This window comes from Hemicordylus capensis, chromosome 4, assembly GCF_027244095.1.
Source record: "Hemicordylus capensis ecotype Gifberg chromosome 4, rHemCap1.1.pri, whole genome shotgun sequence".
Taxonomy (NCBI): Eukaryota; Metazoa; Chordata; class Lepidosauria; order Squamata; family Cordylidae; genus Hemicordylus; species Hemicordylus capensis.
The window spans coordinates 251,331,442-251,350,708 of record NC_069660.1 but is presented as its reverse complement, the minus strand read 5'-3'; the positions used below and the strand labels follow the sequence as shown (position 1 = coordinate 251,350,708).

The 19,267-nt window shown below is 43.9% G+C and overlaps 1 protein-coding gene across 1 annotated transcript in view; it reads left to right on the top strand.

Annotated features, from left to right (window-relative positions):
• LOC128323732 (desmocollin-2-like) overlaps positions 1-19,267 on the top strand; it is a 49,738-nt gene that overhangs the window by 27,326 nt on the left and 3,145 nt on the right. Inside the window, exons 8-15 of the mRNA XM_053247391.1 lie at positions 183-317; positions 1,516-1,701; positions 5,718-5,977; positions 8,089-8,228; positions 11,124-11,336; positions 11,436-11,690; positions 15,644-15,768; positions 17,974-18,267. Coding sequence (XP_053103366.1) covers positions 183-317; positions 1,516-1,701; positions 5,718-5,977; positions 8,089-8,228; positions 11,124-11,336; positions 11,436-11,690; positions 15,644-15,768; positions 17,974-18,267 — 1,608 coding nt within the window. The remainder of the gene's footprint in view (positions 1-182; positions 318-1,515; positions 1,702-5,717; positions 5,978-8,088; positions 8,229-11,123; positions 11,337-11,435; positions 11,691-15,643; positions 15,769-17,973; positions 18,268-19,267) is intronic.

Sequence of the window (19,267 nt, the reverse complement as noted above, 5' to 3'; positions counted from 1 at the left end):
TGTGTCTGCCAGAGCAATGTCATAGAATGCATAAGTGACCTTCAGAAGTCGGTCCTTATAGCATTTGCATAGCTAGGAACCCTAGGAATAGAAAACTATCAAACTTCAAAGTGACTTTGCTTTATTACCAGTTTATAAGCATGAATAAACTACAACCCTTTACTGTTTATGTTCTTTTTTAGACTACAAGTGAATATACAGTCTACGTAGAAGCAAGAGATATGGCAGGTCAGCACTTTGGTCTGTGCAATACTGCAACGGTTGTAATTCAGGTTGAAGATTCAAATGACCATGCACCCATGTGTGAACATGGCACGGTATGTCTGCCGTCTTCTAGTGTAGTATGACATTTGCCCCACTAATCTAATGTCTTTATATCTCCCACTGGGTATTGTGTTAGTGTCATCATTGTGAATTATGTGTCTGAGCCTACAGCTGGTAGCTATTTTGTCTGCATCAGCCCTAGGAAGAAGTGGGCCACTGTGCTGTTGGGCTCTTTGTTCTGCTCTCTTTCTTATCAGCTGAACAAAAGATAAATATGCACAATTTAAATCTGTGCCAGCAGGTGCTGAAACATCAAGACTGCATTCATACATTCACAAGGATCCTGGCTAAAAAGTTAATCAGGATTAGTGAGCCCTGTGGAGCTGATTGTGTGAATGCAGAATTTTAGGGTTCTACTGTTCAAACTGCTCTAGTTAACCAGCATTTAACCAGGATAAATAAGTAAAAATGCAATGAGGCTATTCTCATGACTGCTGGAAAGTGGGCTAAGGGAGCCCAGCCTGCTTTCTAGCGGAAGTGAGCACCACGAGCCCGATGGCTAGCCTGCTTAATTCCCCCTCCTCTAAAACGAAATTCTGCATTCACACAATCAGCTCTGCTGGCTTTTAGGGATGTGCACAGAACCGGTTCGGAAGCCCTTTATGGGCCTCCGAACCAGTTCAATTGGCGGGCAGTTCTGCCGGTTCGACAGCAGGGGTGTGTGCATCTTTAAGGGTGGGGGAGGGTGCACTTAATCCTCCTGCAACATTTCCCCTGCCGGCGCATTTTCCCAATGCCCAGCACTTGCAGGCGCATCTGTAACTTCTGGTCACTTCTTGGAGACGCAGCGATGAGGTGGTAGGGAGGTACGCTGCTGCCCTGAGGGGCTTTAACAAAACGGAGCTCTGGCGGGGGAAATGTGGCAGGAGGGATAAGTGCACCTTCCCCCGCCCTTAAAGATGCACCCACCACCACCGTTGAACCACCCCCACCTGGTTCCGTGTACATCCCTACTGGCTTTACTTACCCTAATTAACTTTTTAACCAGGATCCATATGATTGTGTGAACACAACCCAAGTGCATGTTTGAATCATCTCTTTTTTGGGCATGATCTGTATATCACTATGGATTTAGAAAAGGAAATATGTATAGTAAACTAATATTGTTTGTGACCTAGCAGCTTGGAACTCTCACCTCTTGCTCTTGAAATCTGAACAATAGGCTAATAACTACCATTCTTGCTATTTCAGTATGAAGCATATGTGTCTGAAAACACGGTTGGTGCAGAAGTCGCCAACATTGGTGTTGTAGACCGAGATGCACCTGGGACTCCAAACTGGCATGCTACGTTCAGCATCATAAAGGGAAATGAGGACGGTGCTTTCAAAATTGTGAAACAACCAGATTCAAATGTTGGCACTTTATGTATTGAAAAGGTAACTGACAACACCATAGAAAAACTGTGACATGTAACGGAGGATATCTGCATTAGTACATTAGTGTTTCAAAGGATTCCAGTTCTGTTTAGCTAATATATACGTTATCACTAAACATTTTCAGTCAGATTTGTACCCCTCTGTCCCTCTTTTTTACTAGTCCCTGAATTTTTTTTAAAAAATAATTCTGATCAATGATTTTTTCCAGGTAGTCTTTTGTAAATTATTTTCTAATTATTTTCTTTTTAAGGCAGATGTATGAGTATTTTTCCTATGGACTTTAACAACATTATTTGGGAAAGGAAGAAACTTATATTACAGTTCTGTTACACAATATTAGGAAAGAGTATCATCTTATACTATTTCATATAGGAAAAATGTGCAACAGATAGGGCTGTGCATTGAACCAGATGAAGAAGAGCTGCTAGCGAGCATGAATTCTCCCCTTTGCTAAGCAAGGCCCATCCTGGTCTGCGTTTGGATGACTGACTACATGTGAGAGCTGTCTCCTGTAAGTTATTCCCTTTAGGGCAGGGTTTCTTAACCTTGGGCCCCCAGATGTTGTTGGCCTACAACTTCCATCATCCTCAGCCACAAAGGCCATGTCTGGGGATGATGGGAGTTATAGTCCAGCAACATCTGGGGGCCCAAGGTTAAGAAACCCTGCTTTAGGGGATGGGGCCATAACTCAGTTGTAGAGCACCTGCTTGCCTGCAGAAGGTTCACTCCCTGTCATCAGCAGGGCTGCGAGAGATTCCTGTCTGAAACCTTGGAGAGCTGCTGCCAGTCAGTGTAGACAATCTTGAGCAAGATGGAACAATGGTCTGAGTCAGTGTAAGGCAGTTTCCTATATTCCTAGTTATTGATTCCGAGGCAACGCAAGCTTTGGTGGTGGATTTTTCACCAGAAATGATCCTGCTGAAAAATGTTTCCAATAAAAGTATACAATTTGATACAATACCATACCATACAGTTCTAGGGAGGTGATTTGTTTTTATTGTTCTATGACAGTTTAGTCTCCAGGTTCTGGGAATTCATTCCACTTTTACTTTCCCTCGCTGCCACCATATAATTCTTGTTACCTTGCTCTCGGTACTCAACACCTTTGGCTGCGTAGCCTTGCGGGCGCAAGATAGACCTATATGTTCAGGATATAAAATGAAACAGAACTTGAGGTCTAAAATGAAAAGAAGAATAAGTTTATTATTTACTGATTAGAATAAAGATCTCTGCAAAGCAGGGCAGACAGGCTTCTCTACCAAGTTACTAGGTACATCCGCTGTTCTGGATAAAATGTAAGACATAGGGAGCTGAGATAACTGGGACAGAGGTCATTAAACTTGGGTTTGTAAAAGTAGTGAATTCCTCCAGACCTTCTTGTCTGTCACTAGGAGCTGCCCTGAACGCTGCTGGTTCTCCAGCCTCCACACATTCACCATTTAAGTCCCATACAACCCCCCTTGAACAATCTCTCCTGTTCAGAACACACACCCCAAACTCTCAACCCCCAGCTCCAAAACCACCTCCTACTCCCTCGCAACTCAGTCCAGCTCTCTCTCTGTGTCTCATCTGCCTTTATTTTAAATCCCTCCCCCTCTGGACCTTCTGTGCCTGGTTACTAGGGTAACCCACACACATTCACGCCCCCACTCAACAGCTCCTATATACGTTCCACCGCAGAGGGGCTTACCTGTCCTGAAGAACTGGCTCTCTTCCCTCTTCTACCTAGAAATCAGCTGCCTTCTGGGCAGCCACAGCCGCAGCATTTTAAAATGCCACCTTCCTGTCCCTTGTCTTGCTCCACAATGCAGTGGGAAAGGAAGCAACAGCACAATATTACATCTTTTCCAGGCGCGGCCCGTGAATGCGCCTTCGGGGGCGGTGGGTGGCTTCTTTAAATGTAAATGGAGCCGGTGCTCTGTGCCGCCCAGCAGCCTGCATGGTGGGGAATCGCCTCTGCCACTCACCTGGCTCCCACGGATGCGAACCCCCGTCAGCAGCCAGGTGAGTTGGGGAGGCGATTCCCCGCCGTGTGGGTTGCTGGGCGGCACAGAGCACCGGCTCTGTTTACACTTAAAGATGCCGCCGGCCGCCGCCCTCCCCCCCGCCGAGGTGCTTTCATGGGCCGTTGCCTGATCTTTTCCCCAGTGCATTACTGGGAAAATGGTCGTTCTCTGTTACTATAAGAGCATGGCCATTTTATCCCAGTAGTGCACTGGGCAAAGGATGCAATGTTGTGGTATTGCTTTCTTCTCCACTGCATTGTAGGGCGAGACAAGGGAAGGAAAGGCAGCGTTTTAAAATTGTGGTATTAAAATTAAAACCACATTGTGGCTGCCCAGAAGGCAGAGGATTACTACTGTACTTAGAAGATCATTGTGGTTTTTCTGGTCTGTGACTGTAATAAAGATTGATTGATTGATACTTGGAAGATTGAAGGGAACCAGTTCTTCAGGACAGGTAAGCCCCCTCTGACAAATTGAGCCAAAAAGGTATATCAGCTCAATGTGGTCCATCGCTCCCAGTATCAGTGGCATGATGCTTACCTGAATCATGTTGATAATGATCCTCATCCTAATAATTGCATCCGTGCACAACCCTAGAAACAGTTTATGAGGCTAACTCATTTGAAAAACTGGAAAACGATTGGAAAATCTCATGGATAAAGGATGAGATTTTAGTGTGTTCTCATCAGGAAAAACTAAGTTTTTTCTTGACTGTCCTTTTTGTGCTCTCCATTCTGTCCACATATGGACAATGGAAGATGCAAATTATGGAGGTGTCAGGCAGGAGGAGGAAGTGTCTCTTCCATCAGGTGTCTAGCAGCACCTGCCTATTATAGTGGGGTGTCAAACTAACCCCAGGCTTTTCACCAAAATCTCTAACTTTGAAGCAGCTAAACGGACAGGCATGTATTGCACTGGAGGAACAGTGCAATACTTTAAATAAATACATAATAAATTGAAGGCACAGGAAATGCTTCTGCCATCAGAAGTCAACATACACTTGCTAGATCTGGCTCTGCCAGGGGAGGAAGATCTCTATATTAACTTGAGGGGAGGGAGGTGGATTGCTCTTTGCTTGTCTCCCAACCCAATACTGATATCACAAAGATTGCTTAGGGCTGATAACCAAGGGGTGGTTTAAAGTTGGGGGCAGCATAGGACCTGTCGCTCTGAGTGTACACCCAGGCTTTGCAATGGCTTTGGGGGCAAAACATTCAACTGCTGCCGGTAGCTCCGAGGGTAGGGGTGCTGGGATGTGTTGCCCTGCATCACCCCACCCCCAGAGCTCCAATAATGCACTACACAAGTGTGTGGTGCATTATGGGGACCCCCTCCCCTCCCCAAGAACGCCGTGGCTGACAGACGATCGAACAAATGAGGTTAAGGGAGGCTCCATAGGTGGGTTTCCCGTTGCGGTGCCGCCACATTCAGGCCCAATCCCCAGCGGTACACATGCATGTGCAAAACTGGGCTGGTCTTCTTAGTCTGGTGTTGCATGTGCATGTGAATAGCCCCAGAATTTCATACAGATGGCAGTTTTGAATGACCACAAGAAGATGGTAAGTAGGAGGGAAGCTGCAGTTCGCAGCGAGCATGCGCTCCCGGTGCTTGGCAGTACTTCCACCACTTTCCATGTTGTCCAAACTCATCAATGTCAGTTCCCTTCTATCACCCACTTTCTCTGCCCAGCTTCAAAGTTGATTGCAAATGTTGGGTGACAAAGGGGAGCCAACATTAACCACCCAACACTGGCAGGTTCAGACGATGAAGAAAGCAGCAGAAGTGCCATCAAGATCTTGGAGCGTGTGCCCACCAGGAACCAGTGTTTGTCTCCTACTTATTGTACAGTGGTAATGCAAAGCCACCCATTAACTGCTTCTGAATGGGGAATCAGATATTTTAAAGAAATTACTTTCCCCATTGTATATTACCTGTGTTTATATGAATGTTGGAAAATAGTTATGAAAATGTAGGACATCTTGGTGCTGACTTAGAACATTTATTTTCCAGGGGCTAGATTATGAAAACACCAAGGAGAGAAGACTGGAAATTGCTGTAAATAATGAAGCACCTTATGCTCCAGCCCCAAATTCAAGAGCCATTTCTACAAGTACTTGCTACGTGATTGTCAAAGTACGGGATGTGGATGAAGGGCCAGTATTTGACCCTTGTGTGTATATTTTAAATATTAAAGAATGTTTGCCAGCTGGAACAATGGTCGGCCAGTACCTAGCAAATGACCCAGAAACCGGAAATAGTGAAGGCATACGGTATTGTATTTTATTGCCTCATTCATTTTATAGTGTGGTGGTAGTAGTAGTAGTATTGAAATATAGACATATTGAAATACTATATATATATATATATATATAGAGAGAGAGAGAGAGAGAGAGAGAGAGAGAGTGGACGTCTAATCCACAGATAAGGGTTATACCACAATGTTGGTGGATGTATGGGTTACTTAAATCACCAGTATTGTGTCACCTAGCACATCTGCACAAGTGCACAGGGGTTACTTTATGGGTTCCATGCAGATGGGATGGTCTTGACTTCTTGATGTTGTACTACTAACAGTACTGGAGCTTGGGGTGGTGTCAGGTTTGAAGGACAAAATGTTCTATGTCCTACATATCCTAGGAGGCTTGATGCTAGGGAACTTCTACAGCTTTAAATGACAGAAAATGCTTCCCCTGTATGGATCACACAGGACAGTGGACAAGGAATTTTGTCCCAGCCTATATCCCAATACCAATAGTAAATACCTTTAAGATTCTAGGAGGCCGTTCACACTATCAAAAACTGTGTTCCATCCAGGTTTGGGAGCTGTATGTGCTCTCAGTTTTCTGTTGTGTGGAAGCAAGGTAGGAGGAAAACCTGTGTGCCTCCTACCTTGCTTCTACACAATCACCTCTACCCAGGTTTTCTTCCTATCTTGCTTCCACATAACGAAAAACTGGACGCATACACAGCTCCCAAACCCAGACAGAACACAGTTTTTGATTGTTTGAATGACCTCTAGGTCTGTTTGGATGATACATCCAAGTCAGCCTCACGCAACATACAATTAGGGATGTACTTCCCCTCATGACATGACATACATCTTTTTCAGTTGTGTGTGAGAAAAACTATCTACTCATGTATAGTCCAATAACCAGTTAACTAGAGAATAAAAATGTTTGTGTGTGTCTGTGTGTGCATATACATACCACCTCCATGTAATAAGAAGAAAGGGGGAGGTGTACTGGGAAGTGGATGGGGACATGCTCATACGTGTCACTAATCATGAATTGGACGATACGCTCGGTGTATCGTCCAAACCAGCAGATAATAAGCATTAGGGCTGCACACAGTACGAGGTTTCAGTTTGGAAGCTGCCTTGGAGATTCAGAGGGGCATGTGATTTAATTCACCAGTTTGGCAGACGTTGCAATTCAGTTCAATCTAATTCAGAAGGTCTTTGTGATTCAAAGACACCGAGGTTGTTCTCATGGTCAGCTGCAGCAGGGTAGAAGCATGAAAACCTGGGTAGCGAGGCTTGTGTAGAGCCTCAGGACTGACTCCTTCTCTGCTGCTCCAGAGCAGGGCTACCTTGTTCTAAAACCTGACCTTTTACCTAGGTTAAAGTGGCAAAGCCCAATCTTACCTTGGCAGCCCCGATGGTATGTGTGATCGGGGCTGGGTGCAGCAGCTCCTGGCAGCCTGGCTTCCTTAAAACCACAGAGTGCTGCTTAAAGAGTAGCCACTAAGCTGCAGCATTGTTTTGGGCAGCTGCTCTGCTTCCTGTGCAATGCATTGTGGCATACTGGAGGACTTCCTCCTCCAGATCCCCAATGCTCTTCCTTGCTGATTCTGTGGGTGTGTGCGGCATGGCAGAGCACTAGAGACCCATACTTGTGTGGGGAAAGGCAGGTATACTTTGCACCCAGCCCTGCCTAGCCACTAGGGATTTTGGTCATGAGAATGACCTCACTGCTTCAGATTTTGCGGAATCACTAAAATGCTTATAATTTTTTCATTGGCAGAATGGGATGAAAATTGTGCGAAGCAGCCCCTTCTCAGGGCATGAAGCTTGTCAAATTGCAGACAAATAGGTCCAAGGATTTTAAAGTATTTGTGAAAAGATACTTTAAAATGGAAGTTGCCCATACAATGTTAAAAAACAAACACCAACCTTCCAGATTGTCACATTGCATCCAAACGGAAGCGAGGTGCCTCAGCAAACTCAGCTAGGATCCGGACCCTTTTGAGCCGCTAATGATCCAGGTCAAAATCAAAGCAAATTTGCCCAAAGCATCCCACTTTGATCCAGATCCAGATTGGTGACTGATGCACAGCCCTATTGGGTGCATTTGTTTCTGAAGACTACATTTATTCCCAACAGTTATGAAGTATTAAATGATCCATGCAACTGGATCACCTTTGACAACATGGGTGAGATCAGAACTACTAGAGTCATAGACAGAGATGCACCAGATTTGCAGCTCGACCAGTGTAATGTAACAGTCGTGGCAACAGACCAAAGTGAGTACCAGATGTCATGAGTAACTTCTTATTTGTATCTTGCAGTATTTGTATGAGACTTCCTCCATCAAAGATTCAATAGGGGCAGTATAAGAGTGTTTTGCCCCTGCATGGGGCAGGGGCCAGGCTTTTAGAACTTTTTGTTGCCATTTTTAAAAAATAATTTCATTATCATATTAGAATAATATTGACTTTTTAAAAATAATACCAATGCAGGCTATTTTACTGGCAGAAAGTATATTTGTAACTTCCCATATTTTTTAAAAAATAGATTTTTGTTTTAGTTTTGAAAAAGTGATTTGAAAGACAAGTTTATGAGAAGGGAGGTATCTCTGGAGGTTTTTCCAGAATCATCCATACATTTAATAATTTAAATTCCAAAGACCTGGATAAATAATGAGGGTGTTCCCCCTACCGCTTTGAATATATGCTATATTATAATTCAAAACTGTAAAATTAAGAATTATTTTTAAATGTAAAATTGGAGTTGCTGCAAGGGTTATTAACTGCAGTTAAGTATTATGTTTGTTTCAATGTTAATTACAAAAGTGGCTAAACAGTCTTTGAAACTTGAGCTTTCTCAGCCCCCACCCCCCAATTTTAATAGCTGAGATTATAGCTTTTTGATTGTATAATCATATAAGATACCAATATAATATGAAATATAGCATTTTAAAATCAATGTGTGTATCTGTATCTTCTGCACAGAAAGGTGGGGGTATGCACTAAAGTAGTATTAGAAAAGTAATAATAAGGATCCAATTATTAATATATTAATAATTAGTATTTATTTACATGAGCATATTTTACCATTGAAGCATATTCCCTTGTTTCATCTAGCCATTCTTTAACACTCGCCATTTTCATTTCTCTCCAGTATTTAGCATACTTGATTTAATAAGATTATTTTAATATCATATTTTTGTTTATATCAATACTGTTCAAGCATCTATATATATTTCAGGTGAAATAACGATAGATCTAGTTGTAGAGAAGATTCTAAAATCCTCTCCCTTTTTCTTTTTTCAATATGTTTTGGCCAATGAACATTTGTACCACAGATGATAGAAGTCTCCTCTCTCTTTTTGACATCTCCAGTAATGTGAGCTGTGATGTTATTTTGTCTATAATGGATGGAGTGATGTTTTGTTCTCTCTAACATCCACTTTCCCAAAGCAGCAGCTCCCAATGGCCTACTGTTTTTCACCCCAATCCTTCCACTTACTATTAAAAAGTGGGTTGTTTTTACAGTGTTGGCTCCAGCAGTGAAACTTATGACTTGCAGAAGGTTCATGTGTGTAGACTCCGGAATCGTGGTCCATTAGGTACAGTTATTCCTTTTCTGCACATTCAGCAACTGTGGACAATGATGGTGATACAATTCTGGCAATTGTTGGTTAGATGTCCTTTTTGCTGGTTTCTGCAGCAGTTACAGATGTGGCCAAATTCCAATTTTTTCTTTTGCATTCAATATTGTGCCTACCTGCTTGTGGATCAAATATCACTATGTTATTCAGATTTTGAACTATTTTACAATATTAGTTTAAAACAAAGGATACTGAAGAAGCTGCCTGAACAGCTCTCCCTTCTGCATCATTAGAGTGAATAAGAAAGCTGGCATTCAGAAACACCCTTTCTCCAAATTAGGTATAGCTTATCCTCCTGAACCCATTTCAGATTCCCTGGTCTGATGAATTTTCATGCATACTTTCTGTATATTAGCTGTATTCTCTCAAGCCATAAAATTCGTATTGATTATTTCAGAAGTGAAATGCTTTTCATTTGCCTTTTCAGTGCTTCACAGTCATTTGAATCTGGTTTTAACATAAGTAACCAACATTAGCATGACTAAGGCTATGCACACGAGCAACCCTACCCAGGTAAGGGAAGCCCTACCTGGGTAGGGTTGCTCATATGCAGTGCTGGGATCAAGCCATAGGCGGATTACCGCAGAGGCAATAGAGGCCATTGCCTACAGTGGCAAAATCCTGGAAGAGAGGCAGATCTTGGGACAGGGGAGAAGAGGCAAGTTCCCTTTTTTCATTAAAATGCCACTGCTGCCTATGCAGCAGAATTGGGCATCTGTAGCGGGGACTGGGAAGGTTGTGTGGGGGGAGGATGTTCCCCCATTTTATCTTAAAGCAGGCAGCTTCTGCTGCATGGAGGAACTGGAGTGAGGGAGAGCTCCTTCCAGCTCCCCTCCTCCTTTTCAAATGAGTGCACGCCCAGAAGCAGCCCATTCCAAGAGGACGTACCCGCCCCCCGCCCCAGTTTTTGGATGGGTTGCTTTTGGTCATGGCCTCCAGCATCACGGGTCATGTGGGCATGCAACTGCATATCCATGAGAACAGGAAGGATTGTCTGGGGGGAAGGTAGGAGGAACCCATACCCCGGCAGGGATTATATGAATAGACATACTGTGTGAACCCACAACAAGGCAGGCATGTCAGATTCATCTTGGGACACAAACCGACCTTGATAATAGCACTAGCACTTACATTTATATACCGCTTTATAGCTGGAGCTCTCTAAGCGGTTTACAATGATTTAGCTTATTGCCCCCAACATTCTGGGTACTCATTTTACCAACCTCGGAAGGATGGAAGGCTGAGTCAACCTTGAAACCCTGGTCAGGATCGAACTTGTAACCTTCTGGTTACAGGGCGGCAGTTTTACCACTGCGCCACCAGGGGCTCTTTGCCCCTGATAATCTTGGCATGGGTTCACAAAATCACACTAATGTGGGTTACTGACTTTAAACCTAGAGTCAAGCAACTGTGTGAACCTGACCATTTATAGCTTATTAGCACAGGTACAATGAAGGCAGTCTGTTCTTAAAACTTGTTAACAGCATTAAACTGTAACGCTGGCACTAACATTGTTTGTCTTCTCTAGGTGGTAAAACAGGCACTGGAGTGGTAGTGGTGAATCTAATAGATGAAAACGATAATTTCCCAGTGATCGTTCAAAAAGAGTACACCATGTGTAGAGACAGAGAACCAGTTTGCCTTACTGCCGTGGATGCTGATCTATATCCGCATACAGTTCCTTTCCGTTTTGAAATTCCTGAGCGGATGCTCTCAGGATGGAGAATAACGCAACATGATGGTGTGTGTTTCTTTCTTAAATGTTTACTTCTGCAGTAACAACTGAAGTACTGATTCTGAAATCATGCTTGCCTCTGGGCTTCTATTGTTTCTTTTGCAGAGAACTCTGTATACCTGGAACCAATAGGCCGTATACCCTTTGGAGTCTACAACATTCCCGTCAGGGTAACTGACAATGCAGGCCATGGTGGAATCACTGAGATAAAAGTGCGAGTGTGTGATTGTGTAACACCCAGTGATTGTACAATGCCTCTCCAGCCTCCCCGGGCAGTGCCCTATCCAGCACCGGGAGCCAACGTTACTCTAGGCATTTGGGGCATCCTTGCACTAATTTTGGGATCGTTATTGCTGTTGTGTAAGTATACTTATGTTTTTTCATGTAAAATGTGCCACTTACATCATTAAAGGGGTCCATTGTAAGAATCAGACTGCTACTGACATATTGCTGGCTTAATTGGTGCATTTATTTTGTTTGTTCAAAATTGCATGGAAATGATGCTTTCAGCAAACAAATAAAAAAACAGCACTCCTGTTTTGCCTATTTTAAAAGGCTCCTGGTTGCTTAAATGCATAGGCTTGTGCAGTGCAACTAAAGATATGCTACTAGTGAAAACATATTTTGGCACATGTATCCCTAGCTGAAAACAGAGCCACCTGTGCAACTGGTTGCTACATCCATGCCACCCCTCTCCAATCCAGTAGCTGAGGCTGCACACACACAACCTTTGTTTAAAAGCATTGGTTGCATGGGAAGGAGAGTAAGGGGCTGAATTTGCATCCCTTTGGTGCATTTCCCACATGCCTTGCTATATCAAGAACTCACTCAAGACCATCACGTAATGAGTTCCTCTGCCCACAATATGTCAGTGGTGTGTTATCAGTAGCGATATGTAAACTGGTAGCTTGCAGAGCTGTGCAAATCAATTTGAGCCGAATTGATTCAAGCTCGAATTGGGGTGATTCGAGTGATTCAAACACAAATCACAAACCTGAATCAAACATGAATCACATAAAGGGTCTGATTTGAGTTGTAATTGAATCAGTCATGATTCAAACTTGAATCGATTCAAACTTGAATTGGAGAGAGTTTCAAACTGTATTTAAGGGGCTGCTTAGAGGCAGAAAGACAGAGAGCCATTTATTAATGTATTGATTATTAATTATGTATGTATGATATTTCTATACCAGCTGATATAAACATATCTAATAAGTGTACAAATTAAAACATACAGTATTAAAACAGGTGTGGTCAGCAACATAAAATATTTACAGGTTATAGAACTTAGAGTTTTTAAATAGGGCCTATTTTGGGGGAAGGGGAATTAGTTACTAATAGGACTGTAGGACAGGAGGGATAAGTTTGGGTTAGAGTGGCCACAGTAATCTCCTGTCCTTTCCTTCCTTTCCCTGCCCTTAGACTTGCCCCATTGTTGCTCAGTCCCCTTAAAAAAAAAGCCCTCCCCCAATAAAGCTGCCTTCTTTATTTGGGGGGATTTAATTATTTCTAGCTTCTGTGTGCCCCACAGTGTTATAGATAGCATTGTATGTGGCACACAAAGCATAACTAGACCACTCTCAGGCCACACCCTTTAAAGAGACTTGAACCCCCTCCTGCCTCATCAGAGTTAGGGCTTACTTTTTTTTTTTAATGCAAAATGTCTGGGAGGGTGCAAAGCAGAGCCAGGAGCAGAGTGGCAGGCAGAGGGAGGGGTGATGCTGCTGGTCGTGATGTGCGATGGCGAGAGGGGCCTACTCCACGAGTCGATCCACTGATGTGTGCAAGGCTCCTTTTTGTAGGAGCCTGGTCCTGCAGCGCAGCCTCCTGTGGTGGCTGAGGTAGAACTGGGCGGGAAGAAGAAGCTCTTCCTATGGCAGTGGAGGAGAAGGTGCCGTTGGCTGCTAGCCCAACCAGATCACTCTCTCCACCTTCCCCAATCCCTGCTGGCAGTGCAACCCCCCGTCTGAGCCCCATAAGGAGCAGGAACTACTTCTGCTTCTTGGGCCTTGTCAGACGGAGGCCGGTGGTGATGGTGGCCTCCAGAACATACCAGCAGCCCCAGTACTACCACCACCAAAACAGTCCTGGACCGATAGCAGCATGGCGTTGGACAATTTTGTGCTCCGCTATGGTGTCCCACACCATGCTGCCTGCATCCACTCTGGGTCACAAGTCAGCAGAGGTAAAGACCCTAAGCAACGTACGATAGTGGGGATGCTGCAGCACTTGTGATGGCATCACTCGGTGGTCTACGCTCCTGCTGGCAGCAATAGGCTCGGTGTGTCCTCAAATAGCAGTATGGCATCTGCTTCTGCTCCCAAGCAGGGGATGTTGCCTGCACAGTGGGTGCAGTCGGTGGGCAAGTGGTCTGGTCACCTGGAGCCTAATCTCATCACCTGGGCTATTGGGGAGATTATTGCTTTGGATGACCAGTCATTCCAGGTGGTGGAGAACTGCCAGCTTCTTTGATTGCTTGCCCCTGACTACAACATCCTCTCATGCACCACATTCAGCAGGCAGGTGGTGCCCTCCCTGTACTAGGCGTGCAGGGAGACTGCCTTGGGGCTGCCGCACACAGCAACACCTGACACCAGTGTGCACTGGTGGGGGCAAGAGAGCAAGGGGACGTCTGCTGCTTGTGCCAGGGCCAGCCCCTCCCATGCTGCAAAACACAGCTGGGCTGTGCTTCAGGTAGAGGTTGCTGACCATATGACAGATGAGCTGTTGGCTGCCATAGATCGCCAGGTGGAGGATGGCTGTCCAGGAAGCCAAACCATCACCGAGGGTTCATGGTCAACAACGATGCTGCCAACCACGATGCTGCCAACATAACTAAGGCAGCCAAGCAGGGTCTGTTTGTGTCCATCTATTGTGTGGCGTACACTCTGAACCTGGTCATGCAGGATGCACTTGGGCCTTCTGGGGCTGCAGCCAGGTGAGACATCCCCACTGCTGGTAGCAGCCTGGGTGCCATCCTGCTGCTATCATAGCTGCTCTTGTGGAGAGATGCCACAAGATAGCAGCTTTCTTCCATCGGAACAAAAAGGGTAGGCATATGGTCAAGGTCAGGCAGCTTGAGCTCTGCCTACCTGAACACCTGATCCCTCAGGATGTTCTGGCCTGGTGGAACTCCACCTTTCTCTCTCTCCGGCACCTGTAGGAGCAAGAGGCAGCCATCCATGCCCTGTCAAGGAGGTGTGGTTTGGAAGTGTGTAACCTATCCAACCAGGACTGGGTGCTCCTTTCCAAAGTCATCTGGGCACTCGAGCCATTTTTTGTTGCCACAAATAGCTTGTGTGCTGAGACAGCAGACAGCAATACTGAGCCAGGCCTTCCCTGCCACTCTTCTTTAGAATACATGGAACTGCCATTACCGGCTGTTTCAACCAATCGATTTGAATATTTTGCTATTTGATTCAAGCTTGAATTGAATTTCAAAATACGATGTGTGCACATTTCTAGTAGCCTGATGTTCCTGACCGGGTTTATCCTGATCCCCATAATAAAATATTGTGTCTAAATTGGAATGTGTATTTAGAGTCTATGAGAACTATGATACAGAGAATGCAATATTAATCAGCTATTTACAACAGAGGTGCCATGCTGTTATATATATCTGGAGAACAGCTATCTGTAAACTATCTTTGACTTGATGGTGATTGAGAATAAGAGTGCCTTCCTTGATGTAATACGATGTGTAAATTCTCCAACTTGTAATTTTGGAGTCTTTATGCAGAAAAGAGAGAGGGTAGCATCCAGCCAAAAAATAATGTGGGCAGAACTCTTCCTTTCATGCAAGAGGGAAGAGGTGATATTCTGAACTCTCCCTTTTTCTTCTGCAGCCCCTCGCACCTCTTGAAAATATGTCCACAAGTTTCTCCCAGCCCACAGGGAACTAGTTTTGGGAGGTACAGAGGGGTTGTGCCTCTCTTTCATGAGCAGAAGAATTCTGCTTGTGTTATTCTTAATCTAGGTGCTACCTAGAGTTGATTACATTGCAGTATGAGACTGGATTGCATAGCAGAATAATTTATGTGCCCTAATACATTCTGGCAGTTTCTTGGAACAAATGATCCCAAGTACTGAATGCCAGACTTTGATTTCATGGACTGTAGTAAGAGACCAAATTATCTTGTTCTGTGGTACTTCTATCTCTATGCAATATACAATGCCTAGAGGCAGGTTCCGTTGAAGTGACAGGAGCTAACTTCCAAATAAATATGTATTAGTGTGCTGACCATGCACACTAATACACACACTGATATCTCATTAGGTCTTGTTTGTTTGTTAATGTCTTCTTTCTTCTGCAGTAATCCTGATAACACTTTGTGGCTGCTGTGGCACCAGATCTGTGAGTGGTAAACAAGTGTGTGATGATTTAGCTAATCAGAGCTTAATCAAATCAAACACTGAAGGCCCGGGAGCATATGGAATGGTAAGTGATTCTTATTCCTTATTTCTGCAAATACAAAGTGCTGTGCACAACGTTTAAGAAAAGGTTGATGTATTATTTTGTATCCGGCTCCTGCCTGATGCTCCCAGTGGTCTCCCATTTGGAGAGCTGCTCACCTCCTAGCTTCATTAGTGCTGTAGCCTCCTATGTTCCCAGACCATTCTTTGGGTCCTTAGGTTAAGAACAACTTTAGAGGGGCCCTGCCTGCAGCCTAATGGCCTAAACTAATAGGGAGGGATAGAAAATGTAAAGGAGGGATTCAGTTTTTTAAATGATTTGTTTAAATACAGAAAGAGATGGAGACAGCCATAGGTTAAGGGCTAAACTACACGTGACATTAGTCACAACAGTAACCTTGGCGTGCCTGCTCGTTCTAACTTATAGTTCGGTTCTCTAAATAGAGTGTGTGCTGGCGCTATCCAAATCAGGACCAGGGTGGATATAGGGGGCTCTACCCCAATGCCCTGCTGTAGTAGGGGACGCCCTGGCCCCCTGCACATGCTAACTGAGCAAAAAGATGCATTTTTAAAGTGGTGATTCCCTTTATTTAACAGGGGGAGAGCAACTGGCCCTATCCATCCCCAGCATAGCATCCCTCCAGTGACTTTTCTGGTGTCTATTTTATGTTTCTTTTTTAGACAATGAGCCCTTTGGGGACAGGGAGCCATTTTATTTATTTGTTTATATCTATGTCAACCACTTTGGACACTTTTGTTGAAAGCGGTATATAAACATTGGTCGTATTCATGGTATGCTATTTGTGCACCAAAAAAGCTCTCATTGGCTCTAATGAAAGCTTGTGTGTGTGTGTGTGTGTGTGTGTGTGTGTGTGTGTAAAATGGCACATGCGAGGAGATCTATTTGTATTGGGGCCCGAGCAGGGCCATGTTCCCAGTCTGGATCACACATCCACACTGCTGACCCAAGAAAAAGCAAGCACACTAGGCCTGAAGACATGACTAGTGTCATGCATGTAGTTTGGCCCTAAGAAATTCAAATAATAAGGAAGGGCAAAAGAGAAAGGGCACAGTCAGGAACTGGAAGAAGCAATTTTAGGCTTAATGAGAAGCAAGGAGGGTGAATGGGAGAGGAGCTGTATTAAGGGGGCAAGAGAGTACTTATTTGAATGCAGGGACTAGTAATAAGTCCCATGATACGCTTGCATCCTGAGCCAGTTAATTGCCTGATTTTTTTTAATGCTAATTACTGTGTTAATTTGAATAGCAGAGTTTTAAATTTAGACATTTATGGGATTTCACAGTGTACTGTAACACTGGCTTTTAGTAATATTTAAATGGTTTTAATGCTTTTTATTGGGTTTTATGTTAATATTTTAAATAGTTGGGTTTTTTATGGTAAACTACTCTGAGCCATTTTTGGATGGGCAGTGTATAAATGAAATAGTAAGTAATTCCTTTAAACAAAAGTGATTTACATTTAAACACTATTAAATACGACGAAGTCTTAACTACTCTTAAATCTTAACATATTTATCATTATACAGAGCACTTGAGCATATTAGCATCAACTAGTACTCTTGGTTTATTAGTAGCATCTTCTTAATTCAGTGAAAGGACTCAAATGGATCCAGGACAGTAAAAGGAGATGGAGGCACTTTTTAGTTTCTATTCTTTTTGCATGTACACGTATTGTAAGGTATACAGGTGTACACCAGAACGACTGCACTTTCTGCTCTTGTGTTTTGAATGAATCCAGCCACCAATTTTTCTAAAAGCATGTGGAACTAGAACTCTAGATCCAGCCCCCGTTGCGAAAGGAGAAATGTGATTTGTGTGGGATAACATGGGATAATGTTCCCCAAACCTGAATGACCACATAGCTGCAGTAGAAATGGAAGAGAGCATAGAAGCTGGGGAGTTTCCTAATTCCCTTTATCCCAAGGCCATAGAAGTTGTCGGCATGGTGTAATGGACCAGAATTCAGGGGGGTATACCAAAACTATTGATTGGAGTTGATGAGGGGGTAATGTTTGACTGGATTGGTCTCTTCTGTTAGGTCTGTATGGAATAAGCTGGACTCCTGTTAGACTGGGAATACAGCAGTAGATATGGAAGCACAAATTGTATTCTAATTCTCAAAATGTCCAAACCAGCTCTTGATCCACCCAGCCTCCTTCGCCCTACCCTGTAAACACCTTCACGTTTTTTCCATGGTAACTATTTTTAGGAAACAATGATACTTCCTGTGAAAACACAAAATGTGGTTACTTGTGATCAAATGGCTGACATGAATGCCGGTGGAATAAAAACTGGGGGACAGGAGTGCTTTGAAATGACAAGTGGAGATAGACAGCAGAATATGGAATCAGTCCAGCAAGAAGGACACTACGTATCAAAACTTGGCCAAGATGTGGGACAATATACATTGGGATCTAGAAAGGCATATAGACAATCCATGATGGATTTATACAGATGTTCCTATTCAGAATGGCAGAATTTCACGCTCCCTCGCCTAACTGAGGTAAGTGTGCTGATACATATTCATTTTCTTTGTTAGAGTATGTTAGTGTTTTGTTACAGTTGGAGCTCACTTTTTTAAAAAAAAAGTTTAATATCAATCATCTAGAACTTATAGGTAATGCAGTCGTTCTCAAGACCAGCCCTACCTGGATAGGACAGGGCTAGCCCTGGTAAGGCTGGTTGTGAGAAGTGCCGAGTAGCTCTGACAAGCATGCGCCTCCTACCTCACTCTCTGATCGTCTGGGTGCTCGTTCTGCTGGCAGCTGCACCTGGGCTGCAAGCAGCCATCTTGGCAATAGAGTCTTGAGGGAGGAGCAGACTGGCTACAGAGAGATTTCCCAGTGCACTATGCTGTTTGCACAGTGCATTATGGGATACTTGGTGGCCCAGCTTCCTTCCCCCCCCCCGCCCAATTGTCACTGTGCTTGCTGCAGCACTGGTCATGTGGGTGCATGAGCAGCAGAGCACAGAAGATGCTTGCATGTAGGATTCTGCCTTTCCCCCAGCCCTTCCCACAGTGGTTGTGTCAATGACCATATCATATTCTTAGAAAATGTTTAGGCTCTGTTTTGAATTCAAAGTAGTTAAGTGGTTCTTGTTTGTTAAAAGCTGCCCTAAAGGTGCTCTATTATGTCTGGAATAAGAGAAAATAATTTTACTCTATTTAGAATGGCTTACATTTTTTATTTAAAGAGAGAAAATGTTCTATATGATCAGATCTTTGTAGTGTTATGTCTGCTTTGTTTTGACTTGTTTTGACTATAATATTTTTGTTTTTGACTTTGCTTTCTTTGATTTAATCAATCAGGATTCTTCCAGTTTTGCTAAGGGAGGCAGCTTAGGCACCCTGAGAAATAGGGATGTGCCAAAACTGTGGTTCAGAGCCCGGTTTGAGCACAGTTCAGAAGCAGAAGCAGAGTGGGGGAGCTTCAAGAAAGAGGAGAGCAGGTTCTTACTTGCTCTCCGCTGCCCCATACAGCTTCCTGCTGGGCTGGTGCTGG